The sequence below is a fragment of the Marmota marmota genome, unplaced genomic scaffold (assembly GCF_001458135.2).
Source record: "Marmota marmota marmota unplaced genomic scaffold, marMar, whole genome shotgun sequence".
Classification (NCBI taxonomy): Eukaryota; Metazoa; Chordata; class Mammalia; order Rodentia; family Sciuridae; genus Marmota; species Marmota marmota.
The window spans coordinates 6,644,282-6,657,806 of NW_025999862.1; the positions used below are offsets into that span (position 1 = coordinate 6,644,282).

The 13,525-nt window shown below is 33.5% G+C and overlaps 1 protein-coding gene across 5 annotated transcripts in view; it reads left to right on the forward strand.

Annotated features, from left to right (window-relative positions):
• Ctnna3 (catenin alpha 3) overlaps positions 1-13,525 on the forward strand; it is a 1,666,222-nt gene that overhangs the window by 1,605,563 nt on the left and 47,134 nt on the right. For all 5 annotated transcript variants that reach the window (XM_048810157.1, XM_048810163.1, XM_048810171.1 and 2 more), the window contains one exon: positions 689-823. In XM_048810157.1, the coding sequence (XP_048666114.1) occupies positions 689-823 (135 nt within the window). The remainder of the gene's footprint in view (positions 1-688; positions 824-13,525) is intronic.

Here is a 13,525-nt window from a genome sequence, read left to right on the forward strand (position 1 = left end):
TAACTGCATAGGAAGAAGAGCACAAAGACTAAACCTTAACCCAAGATATTTACCATATTCTGATAAAGCTCAAACTGTTTTCCAAGAGTTTCTTAAGAAGATAACACAGTGTGGGAAGCTGTTTGTTGTAAAGAAATGTAATATATTTTGAAAAAAAATATTTGCTGTTTCTTGGCTTTAGTTAGGTCACAGCTGTTTTTAAGGTAGAAATTATTTCCTTTGTCTATTAATAGCTAAGAATGCTTGATGCTGAAAGTAATAGAGCATAATTTATTTCATTGTAGTATTTATTTATTTCCACATAAATAACACAACACAGACAATGTGGAACTCTAGACCCCAAAGAGTAGTCTAATGGTAATCCTAGATGAATAGAATAACTGCATTTTAAATATTTCTTTCCCATTTACCTAAAGATATAATCTGAAGGGTTCTAATCTTGTCATATATTAAAGAAATTTTCTTTTTATATCTTAGAATTTCTTTAACATTTATTTTGCTCAAGTAGTAATTAAGGTCAAAAAATGAGTAAACAGAAACACATCAGAATCTACATGGGAGTAACCTGAGAAGTGGATGGCGTTCACTGAAAAGAAAGCTTCTTCCTTGTAAGGTATTTTTAATGACTATAGTCACTCACTTTCACCTATGTTTTGCTATGTCTGTTTTATCTCTGATGCATATTTAGTGTCCAGATCCATCATGCAAACAGGACCTGCTGGCCTATCTGGAACAAATAAAATTCTACTCCCATCAACTGAAAATCTGCAGCCAAGTTAAAGCTGAGATCCAGAACCTGGGGGGAGAGCTCATCATGTCAGCTGTGAGTACTGAGGGGCACACGCTCCTTCACAGGTGGAAGGTGCTTGAAACAGAGCACCTACACCCCTGCTAACACCACCAAACCTGTTAGATAAACTCACATTAGAACAAACTGTCAGAGTTTGTATAAAAATACATGTAACTAAACTAATAGGTAGATACAACTTATTTTTATTTACTTCAGAAATTAAAGAATGAATCAGATTTTATAAACCACTAGAATGAGAAATGCATGGTAAGTTAGAGCACAGTTTTCAGACTTCAGAGAGGGTACAGATGCAATTCTGATTAAATACTGTAATCTTTATAAAAATCAATGTGCGGCTGCAAATCAATACCATGATTACTTTATTGCTATTAATTGATATCCATTTTTCACATATTCATTTCTATCATATGGAAATTAAGGGCTTGAGATTTTTAGAAAATTTCTGAATTTACTTTTAGAAGTGGAGTATGATAAAACAGATTTAGAGGAGCTTGTGTAAATTCTTTGATGGCTTTGAGTTTGAACCTGCTTTTAAATTACTGTGGTAGAAATAAAATCTAACTTTTCTCTTCATCTCTTAATAACAGTGAATCATTTCTCTAGAGCAGGTATGGTAATAAAATAATATTTGATATCTATATTAGATTCAGTTATCAGTGACTTTGGAAAGGACATGGAGGAAGATTATAAATATAAGTTAAAATGAAACGGTATGAACATTCTAAGAACTTACATTCCTGAGAACAAATTTTTAAAAATTACAGCAATGTATTTATAAATTTGTGACATTTAAGGTCTCTACATCCTGGCATTGAACTTTTTCTCAAGGAATTAATGTTCTTGAATAGAATATAACTGCAAAAACATAAGCAAAAGACCATCATCAAGGGTGGAAGGAAGAAAATTAATCCTTACTGTCTGTCTCTTGCCTGTATTTTATCTCAATCTTCACAATAGTATGCCAGACAGATATTTTATTTGCTTTTTGTGTTTTCTTTAATATATGAAAAAATGAAATTCAGAAAGGTTAAAGAGCTTTCCCAAGACAATGCTAGTAATGGCAGATCTGGAGTTTACCTTCAAAGGTCTGTGCTTTCTCTGCTCAGGTGAACAATCTTGTATCTATGGAGAACCCGAAGAGCACAAGTCAAAGTGGAAATTATATTGTGGGATTGCTTTCTATCTTATAAAGATTAATTTCTCTCATATGCAAATTTTACAAAAACAAATTTAGATATATAATCTGTATAATACTGGTGCCCTTTCATTTTTCAAAGGAGAATGACATATTTCAAGTAGTCGTAAGTCATGTAAACAGAAATATATGTGTATAGATACAAATATAATACATATATAAAGACCTATATAAATGCATCCAAATATAAATACAGTCCCTGTGGGTATGCATTTCAGGTGCTTCTTGAATTATGGGATTCTATTCTGATCAACCCATTGTAAATTGAAAATATCCTGAGTTAAAATGAATTTAATACATCTATCCTACTGAATATCATAGCTTAACCTTGTTTACCTTAAACATGCTCAGAATACTTATAATAGTCTGCAGTTGAGCAAAGTCATCTAACACAAAGCCTATTTTGTAACAATGTGTTGAATATATCCTGTAACTTATTGAATACCTGTATCCAGAAAATGATGCTAACATAATACATTGTAAAGTATCAGTTATCCTTCACCCTCATGATCATGTGGCTGATTGGTAGCCTAGTTTCCAAGATGTAACCACACATTGTGATCCAAGAAAAGATCAGAACAAATTTTGATTATTTGTATCACTTTCCTATTATCTTAAAGTTAAAAAAATTGTAAGTCAAATCATCATAAGTCATGAACCATATATATTTATATATATATATATATATATATATATATATATATATATATAGCTAATTTACATATATACTGGGAATATATATATATATATATATATATATACACACAATATATTTTACAGATAAAATATTAGACATGAGTTATTTAAAATTTACAATTTATGATTTGAAAATTGATTCATTAGCTGGCACAGTGGTTCACACATCTGTAATACCAGTGACTCAGGAGCCTGAGGCAGGAGGATGGCAAGTTCAAAGTCATCCTCAGCAACTTAGTGAGGCCCTAAGCAATTTAGTGAAACCCTGTCTCAAAATAAAAAATAAAAATTCTAAGCATGTGGTTCAGTATTATAGCCCCACTGGATTCAATCCCCTGTACCAAGTGTGTGTGAGGAAGAAACCCCATATCCATTGGTAGTCTGCCCTGAACAACACACATTCCTATCCTGAAGCTTCTATGCAACCACTAATCTACATTCTGTCTCTATAGATATTTGGAGTGACTATTTCAACAACAGATAAAATAGACTTGAGAACTAAAAATATTAAACTGGGTATAGTGATACATGCCTGTAATCCCAGTGACTCAGGAGGCTGAGATAGGAGGACTGCAAATTCAAAGCCAGCCTTAGTAAGGCCCTAAGCAACTTAGCAAGACCCTGTCTCAAAATAAAAAGCATTTAAAAAGTACTAGAGATGTAGCTCAGTGTAAAGCACCTTCACATTAAATCCCTACTATCATAAAAATGGGGGGAGGGGAGTTTGAAAAAAGAAGTTGACTCAGTATATAAAAGGAGGAATAGCATTGCAAATGTAGATAAATAAATATAAATATATATGTAATACATATATGTATACACACATATATTAAACTTCATTGTATCTACATTTTGAACTATAAGGCATCCAGTCTTAACTTCTCATTTTACATTATACTACTTTAAATATGTTAAAAAATATATGTTTATTTGGAGACAAATGTCTGTCTTGTTTTGATTTTTTTTCAATTTCACACACCATCCTTGATAAGGTTTAATATTATATGCATGAATGAATATGGCATAAGGAATCTCACTTTATGTATAATAATAATGCATATATATATATATATATATATATATATATTTTAAATTTTAAAACCCAGTAGTTTTAGGAAAATATAAATATTATTTTCTTAATATCTGCCACTCTCTTGTGTTTTCTAAACATAAGCGTACAAAAAAATTTTGATAGAAGGCCAGATTTTATATAAATGTTAAAATATATTACTGTTAATTGTCCCAGTAAAATATATTCTTCTCTATGAGTACAGATATAGTTTGTATTCCTATTTGGTATGCTGATTCAAATTCATGAACTTTACATATTTTACAGATAGAAGAGGCAGGAGCAATTTAGAATCTACAATTTACGATTTAAAAGCTGAGTCATTATATTAAAGGAAGCCTAGCATTGCAAATGCAGAGCTATTTATCATTATTTTGCCCACAATTTCCCATTAGAAAAAATAAATCTACAAAAAGAGCATGACTCTTTTCACATTCTTCACTGAATCTGTTCATAGGTAGATCCTAGAAACTTTAAACATATATTTCATTTATGTGTGTCCATGTACCCTTACTTTATTTCCTCAGTAACTCTGAGTTCTTGTCTTCGCCCCCCCTTTCATCTTTAAATTGTGAAGATCTAATTTATTTTTATATGAGGTCTCTTGTAAAGTACTAAGCATAATTTTAAAGTGGAGAAACTCATTAAGAAGTTCGGAAATTTGGTATTCAAAACTGCAAACTATTCAAAGTTCACTAAATAAAGATTGCATTTCAAGATCAGATTCATGAATCAATGCCTTTAGTAAATACATTTTATTTAAAAGAAGTAAGTGTGAATGAGATACATTCCTGAAACGAATGGGCAGAATATATTCTGGGTCTGGAGTGTTAGTGTTTAGGATAAAGTACATGAATTCATAATGTAAAAGAATTTGAAAGCCGTTTAATTTAAATTATTTTCCAGTCATTGTTACATCTGTACTGGAAGCACTTGCCCTGTACTTACATGTCTTACCTGTAAGGAAAGCAAAGTGTAGTTAGTTCCAATCTGTTACTATGGATTGAGTACCCTTTGTGGGCCAAGCATAGTAAAACATCTGAAGGATGCAAAGATGTGTACATAGTGCCTTTGTCTACAATGTTTAAATACATACAAAATTAAGAAACAAAATATTCCTAAGCATACAAAATTAATTCCAGAACAATGCAATAAACTAACTAAATAAATAAATATCAGTATGTACAAATGCACATAGTTTAACTGGGAAGGGAATAATTAATTCCTGAACGGTGTAGAGTATGCTAGGAAAAGCTCTATAAGTGGCCTGATTCTAAATTAGGCCTGGATGAATAAGGAGAAAAACAAATGTGTAGTTATGAGAAAAGAGAAGGAGAAGAATTCAAAGCAGAAGGGCTGAACAAGATAAAAAGAAATAAGAAAGATGTGTAGTGTTATGCAGTGTGATGTGAATGAAGACACTTTTGCTTGTACTGTCAATAGTATGGTGAGGCCCAGTGACACAGCAGAAGCTATAAAGGAAATGGGGGTGTTCAAAGAGGACCTTTTCTAACATTTACCTTCACCCTAGAGACAATTGATGTTTTTTTTTTTTTTTGTAATTTTGAGAAGGGTCATAAATAGATCTATGTATTTGGAAGTTAACTGTTTTTGATAAGGTGGTGATAGATTGGAAAGATGAGGGGCTGGAGGGTAGAAGCCTATTTAGAAACAAACAAACAAACAAACAAACAAACAAAAAGTCCAAGAGAGAACCTGGATTTAGGCAATCTTGGTGATCATAACAAGAAACAAAAAAATTCTAAGGATAAAGTGTTAGGACCAATGATCTACTGGGTATTTATGGAGAAGAAATATGAAAAATTAGGACTTATACTAAGGTTTTGGGCGTTGATAGCTTACTTCATCAACAGTGACATCACTAACTAAAACCTACATATGGAAGGATGACCAGATTAGGAGAGGTAAGGAAACACACTCAAGTTTTGTTAGTTGAATTTAGGTAACTCAGCAACATCCAAAGAGAAAGATTCAGGAATTGTATATATTTTTCTAGAACTTTGGAAAGAGGTGAAAGAGAAATAGATGGAACCATCCAGTAAGATTATACTGGATAAGATTTTTAAAAACTTAGATATCAAGAGCAATGTTTTATTTCTATAAAATGATTCCATATAGCTTTTTCAGATATAGAGACTTCATTTGGCAGTTTAAACAAGTAGTGAGTTGACTGTCTTCATAGAGATAAGTCTGAGCACTGCCACGCCAGGATTGTTATGGCAGCTACAAAACCATCAGGGACATAGGCACCTTTGTGTTTCTGCCTTCTAGCTTTCATTATTATCAAGGTAAAAAAAATGTGGCTTCTCTAGTTCTATTAATGCCTTTTATATTCCAGACAGTAAGAACAAAGAGGAACAGAAGCAAACATTCCTTGCATCATTTTAAAGGGCCTTCTGGGAATTCCATTTCAAATGCATTCTCTAACATACTATTGTCTACAGCTTAGTCATAAGCTATATACCTAACTGCAAGGAGTGCTGCAAAACGTGGATATTTTTGTTTATTTGTTTTAATAAATAAAACACTGCTTTGGGACACAATGCTTTCCTCAATGTAATCAAAATTTTGTTTCTATGAAACAAAATGAATATTGAGTGGCAACTAACTCTATCAAGTAATGACCAGAAATGTAGTAGTATTCACTTATATTGTACTTATCTGCTTTTTAATGCATATTCCCCTAGAGACAATCAAGTTCTTGAATACTTGTGTGTGTGTGTGTGATTGAAGGTGCAGTAGTAGTCAATGACTACAAATGGTGTAGATAACTCAGTTTAGAAGTTATCTTAGTATCTTTTCCAATGTAATTGTCAGCAATACAGTAAAGGCAAAAATTATACCATAGAGAATTGAGTACTGAGTAAGCAGTGACAGAAAAAACATGGTAGTGAGGGGAGTGAGAGAAAGTTAGAGATGAACTTGATGGTCCAGGCAGATAGAATTGCTAAAAGCAATTTTGGGGAGGTATAGCGTTGTTATGGTTTGGATGTGAGGTGTTCCCCAAAAGCTCATGTGTGAGACCATACAAGAAAGTTCAGAGAAGAATGACTGGGTTATGAGAGCTTTAACCCAATCTGTGAATTTATCACCTGCTGTGATTAATTGCATGGTAACTGAAGGCAGGTAGTGGGTGGCTAGAGGAGGTGGGCCATTTGGGGCATGGCTTCAGGTTATATATTTGTATCTAGCAAGTAGAGATCTGTCTTTCTCTGCTTCCTAATCATCAAGTGAACTAGTTCCTTCTGTTGCACTTTTCTGCCATGTTATTCTGCTGCATCTCAAGCCCAGAGGAATGGAGCTGGCAGTCTATGGACTGAGATCTCTGAAAACGTGAGCTTTCAAATAAACTTTTCCTTCTCTACAGTTGTTCTGGTAGGGTCTTTAAGTCATAGGGGTGAAATAGCTGTTTAAAACAAGCATTTTTATTTACATACTTTTTAAGACAGCAGAGATTGAGATGTTTTTAGGCAATGAGTCTGAAACACCAGAAAAGAATGAATCTATGAAAAATTGGGACTATAATTGATGGAATGAAGTGATAAGCAAGTGTGAGGGGGTGGGGATGGAAGAGGTAGAAATACTAAATTTGGTAAAAAGAGCTTTTTTCCTGAGATAGAATAAAGATGGATTAAGATTTAATCAAATTTAAAGACACATGAATGGGAAGTTTAAAAACTTATTGCTACTAGATCTCATACTCTGATAAAAAGGGAGGAGTAGTTTTTTTGTTAAGACTTGAGTGTTCTTTCAAACTTTCATTTTCGCAACAAAACAAAGACATCCATATCTTCAATCACTTTTCAACATTTGCTTAGAAGTAGAAATAACCTAAGTTAGCATCAATGATTTGAGACAGTGAATAGAGACACTGTATGCTGGACATTATTCTACCAGAGCCAAATTCCAGGACATAACCCTTCATAAAATCTGTCTCAGCTCCAGTTTGTCCAAGGAAATAAAGGTATTGTGACCTTCTGAGTGCTGTCTTCTCTCAAAGAAAAGGTATGTAAAATTTTAATTGAAAATGGCAGAGAAACACAAATTGACTAATTAAACATATTGTTATATGTAGTTGGATCTCCATAGCCATCTTGATTGTGAATGTCCTAAATGAGTAGAACAAAAAGTGTAACTATATGAAATTTAAAATATACCTGGTTTCCTGAAGGCATTCTCATAAATTCTTCATCAGTTGTTTATCTAATGTCCTTAAACACCATGCCCACTAGAAAAAAAAAAAAAAAACGTTATGCTTTGGGAAAGGGAGCTTGCCTTAAAGAAATAAACATCATTATACTCTATCTTGTATATATGAAAAAGAAAATTCAGGAGGAAAAAAGTAAATAATGGATGGCTCTGAACTCTTAAAATTACTCTTTCCCCGAATGTCATGCAAATTTTTTATATTCCTTAAAATTGATTAATTACATAATCACTAGATTTTGTAGACTTACTTTAATGTGTTTAATTGTACTCTCATACCCTTAGGTAGGTATGCCAAGGCCACAATTTTAAAAATTAGATAAATAAATGAAACCAATTAGTAGAAGGAAAAGATCAGCACAATTGAAAATTTGCCAAGAAGCTGCAACTCAGCTTTAGCAGAAATCAAGGAGCAGTGTGCATCAATTAGAAATTATAGGGAATAGCAATAACATAGCTATTGACCAAAAGAGCCACTAGGGCCTACAGAACTCAGGCAATCAAGTACTTACAGAATAACTTAGTAGGTTAATGTGCTTACTACGTTAAAGTATTAAGGGAATTCGTTAATGAGCTTTCTGAAAGTAGTATAATCATTTGTAGGCATCAAAAAATTGAGAAAACTAAACAAAATGTTTTGAAAATTAAATAAAATATTTATAGATAAAAAGAAGGAGGGGGATAAATATGAAATAGAAGTTTGGGGGCAGGGATCAAAAGAAATGAAGGAAAAAGGACTGAGGAGGAGGAAAAAACAAACAAAAAAAAGACTGAAGTTTTTAATTTTTTTAACTGGCATATTTAACTCTATGAAGTGTTTTGTTGTTTGTTTAGTTAATTTTGTAACACCAAGTAGGAGGCATATGGAATTAAAAAGACCCTTGTCAATCAGAAAACATAATTTCAAAACAAAATATGCATGGAGGGATGTTGCTTTCTTTTTGTATTGCAAAGTAATAAAACAACTAAAAATTTCTCTGGTTGGATAAGTAAACTGATATAATGAATTAAATTTTCTTGAGAATGTTGATTGTGCAATGCTTGAAAGGAACCTTAAAAATTATTTATAACTATCTCAAATTAATTTTACACACAATGAAATAGGTCAGGGATGTTAATGACTTGCTTCAGTCCACAAAAGTACTTATTGGAAGAATCGGGACAAGAATCTAGGTTTCTGTTTTCTTTACCCATTGTCAGTGAATATAATCCCTTCTGACCTCTCAGTGAGTTTAGTGGTAGGGTGAGTGGAGTCGGTATTAGGACACCCAGCTGCCATGGTGGCTAAGGGACACTTTTAATTGAAAGATTGGGGAAGCACTGACTAAAGAAAGTATTAATTGATAATAGTGATGGTCTAATGAATCTGAATTCTTAAGAACAACTGACTAGAAAACAGTCTCAAAATGGGGAGCTCACAGGAGATGACAGGAACACATCTGGACTTCAAGACAGGAGACCTTGGTGTATGCAGACATTAATCTCTTTTGGTTTGTTTCTTCATATATGTATAATCTAAGGTTTAGGATAAAATATGTTTTGTGGTTCCTTCCAAATCAAAATTTCTATAGTATAAGGTCTAGTAGTGATGCCACCTGCTTCACTCTTCTTGCTAAGAATGCTTTGGCTGTTCTGGGTCTATTGTTTTTCCAGATAAATTTCATGATTGCTTTTTCTAGAATTTCTCATCTTACTCTCTCCTGTTATTCTTTTAACTTCCCCAGTTTCTATACAAAGCATCCTCTTGGTACCAATCGGCCAATTTTGTCATGAGATAGAAGGCAGTATCATTTTGTTTTGATTTGTTTTGAAGTGTAGGATGACAACTTTGCTGAATCTGCAGCAGTGAGAATGAGATCAGAAGCTACAGGAGTTACCTGCTAATTGCAAATGTAGAGAAAGGTAATATGTATATATAAAAATAGTAATATATTGTTTATGATTTTAGGATTGATTTGACATGACTATAATGAGACTTTAATGTCATCTTTTAATGAGACTTTAATGTCATCTGGATGAGTCATACACACAAAATGGTGGCTATGGGAAGGAAAGAAAATGGAAGGGAAAGGAAAAAAGTACAAATCTAATATGGGCATCTCCATGGTCAAGTTTACTTCTATTATAATTACTATATTCTTGTTTTTGTGTTAAAAGTTCTATATTATTTAAAGAATATATCAGAAGAATTTTAAGACAAAAGAAAAGAATTGGCTTGTTATCATTGCTTAGAGCAGAAGAGAGGGGATTAATTATGTCTATTGTGTGCTAAGCAACCTGAACTATATAACTTCAAAGCCAGAGGTAAAGGAGGAGCCATGAAACTGAGCAAGATGTATTTGACAATTGCAGAATGGAGCCAATTCCCCCATTAGGCAAAGTGCAGCAGAAGAAAAGAGCAGAGCTGGATGCAGATATCCTGATGCTCATGGGCTTGGTTGGAAGCCAGAGAGAAAGGGGCATGGGAGAAAAGGAGAGGAAAGCAAAAATCGAGTTGCTAAATATTGTATAACAGTAAAGTGCTGGCATTAAAATACATAAAGATAGGGATAAAGGCAGAACTGAAGGAAGAAGAAAAAGGGCACAAAAATGACCTGGGTAACAATTGCAAAAGTCATCATTTCAGTCCTGACTCCATACCGCATTTATGCTTGTTATCGTGTACTATAAGGTATACTAGCGAAGGTCATAGGGAAAAAGCTCCTGTGAGTGTGTGAGGGTGTGTGTGTGAGGGTGTGTGTGTGTGTGTGTGTTTCTTTGCAAAATCAATGCCACTCCACGCTTTCCTCATAATGATTTGTAAAGTCCAAATCATATGAATAGTAAATCAATAATTGGTAGTAACCGATATTAAGTATTGATTTTTTTAATGCTTTCAAGAGTTTCTAATTCTTGGCACTCTTGACATTTGGGGGCTAGCTATTTCTTTGTTAGTGAGACTGTCCTGTACATTGTAAATTGTTAATAACATCCCTGGACTCTATGGTGCTGGTGACACCTTCCCTTACCTGGCAATTCACCTATCTTCCACCTGCTGTGGAGTGTTGGCTGCTAACATCACATAGATGCTCCTTTCTCTGGATAATGGTTCTCAGCTAAACAGGAGCCAATGTGTCTGTGTGGTTAAGCCCCATCACCCCTGCATGCCCTGGCAGCCTGTAACAAGTAACTGACTGACAAAAGGATACAAAAGGTTGCACTACTTGTCTCAAGATCTTATCAACTTTTCTGCAATTTTCCAGCACCCTATAGCATCAGGCCATCTCTGGCTGAGATTAATGATGCTCTTATTTGGCTGTAGCCCCTCTCCCATGCTTCTTTCTTCTTTCCTCTTCTCCTCAAAAGAGACTTTTAGTATATCACATGCACAACTTTCTCTCAGGCTCTTTTCATGGGTACCTCCTAAAGAGACAAATGATACTATCCTGTGTCCTTTACTGTCACTTACTTCATAGATGGAAAAGAGATGACAGGAGAATTTGCTGAATTTGGTGAATACTCCTCTCTTATTGACACGCTCATATATATTATTTTATCATCTCAACAGTGCTACCAGTAAACTCATGGTATTTTGTTGACAAGAAAACAAAGGCGAATAAATGAATATGACTTGCCAAATGTCACATGGTTAGTAAGTGATGGAGTGAAAATGTGAACACAGGCTTTAGTTTCAGCTCCTTGTGTCATTCCACACTAACACATATCTATTCTCATTTTTCCAGCCCTGAAATAACAATGCAGAGATGAGTAAACAAGCTTTCTGTTCTCTAGGAGTTCAGTTAGAAAGAAAAGACAAGCAAAAATAATACCATATAAGGTTTACATTACAAATGAAGTTTGTATTCTTCTAGCTTCAGATGATATGCACATTTCAGAGATCAAGAAAAATATCAAAATTAGAAACTAAAGTTAAAATCACATCCTGAGAATTTTTTTGAAGTATACAAACTTAAGACTGTGGCTCTAGGTCAGTAAAATAAACTGAAAAGTAGCAACTAATTCTAGTAAGTAAATAGAAATTATTGTTTGATGAGAGATAGCATAGGTGTTTATGAGTGAAAAGATATCATACTTTAAATATTTTTATATAATATCATTATTTGATTAACAATTGGTAACATGAATGGACAGTGTCTTAATCAAAGAGTCAATAAGAGACTGAAATGTTCAAATGAGCATTTCTTACACTTACCCTCAATAAAAGCTGAAGTTACAACATTAAATCACAATTTATCCAAGGCTTTTCAGCAGGGAGTTTTGATAATATGGTCTGGAAATACTGCTTTCTGATGATTTAGTAGATCACAAAAATAACACTGACAACCCTAGGGGAACAAGTGCATTAAGTTGTTTCTTTGCAATATTAGATGTCTCAAGGAAGCTCTCGGTCAAGCCATGGGTCACAGGCAATTTGTGGTTGAATTTTCTGATAATATTCAGTGTTTTTCAAAGAGATTCATACTCTTTATATACATCTGTACATTGTATAAATGTTGAGCACCTACTCTTTGTGTGTGTTTGCAACTGTGCATGTGTGTTTGTGTGCACATGATATTACATTTTATTGCTGGTGGCAAAACTGATGCTCTCTCATGACAATTTTAGAAGCTCGATTATACTTTCAACTGCATGTAGAGTGCGAGTTCAATTATCTCTTAATTGGAGGTGAATTGTTTTTAATCTAGCCTCAGGTTCAGCATGACATAACATGACAAAGAAGATGTACAACAGGAAAAAATGATGTTTAAACACTAAAATTACTCAAGTTTGACTAGGCTGTGCTAGCTTACAAACATCTCCCAATTGCAGTGATTTAAAACAACATTTTTTTCTTTTGCTCACAGTTTAATATTGTTTGGTAGAAAACATTTATCTACATTGTTACTAATGGACCAGGTATATGTACTTTCTAAAATCTCACTGTGAAGACTTCTGTCACCTCTGCACAAGAAGTATGGAAGTGTTGGTCACTGGCTGATAAATACTTTCCCAGAGGGAAACAGGATATCACATGTAAGCTTATCATAATGTCTAGTACATAGCAGCACATAACAGGTGGTCATTAAATATTGCCTGGTAGAAGTGACAGCAGTAGTGGCAGTCATAGTAATAGTAATGACACTAGCTAATGTGAGATAATATAAATTTCATTATATAGTGATCTTATTTATTGATACATTTAATCAAATTTTATATTAGTTATTTCAAGTTATGTTTAAAGGAAGAAAGCAAGGAAAATATTCTCCTTTTAGTAGGATCATTTCTTACCTATCATAAAATTGCTTATTGTTCATCCCTGTTAATCAGCAGCACTTTATATATGCTCAGAAGCAAAAAAAAATATCATTTTTGTTTATATACCAAGAATAGAGTTTGGTTCATTCCTGGCTGATAAGTAGTGGGTGAATTGTATGGTCTTAAGCTGTCATTAATGTATCTGGCATAAGGTTAAAGCTCCTCAGAGAGATAGCTAGATTTTACCTGGTACCAGTGGTAATAGTATTAACCCTAGTTTTGAAGAAAAATG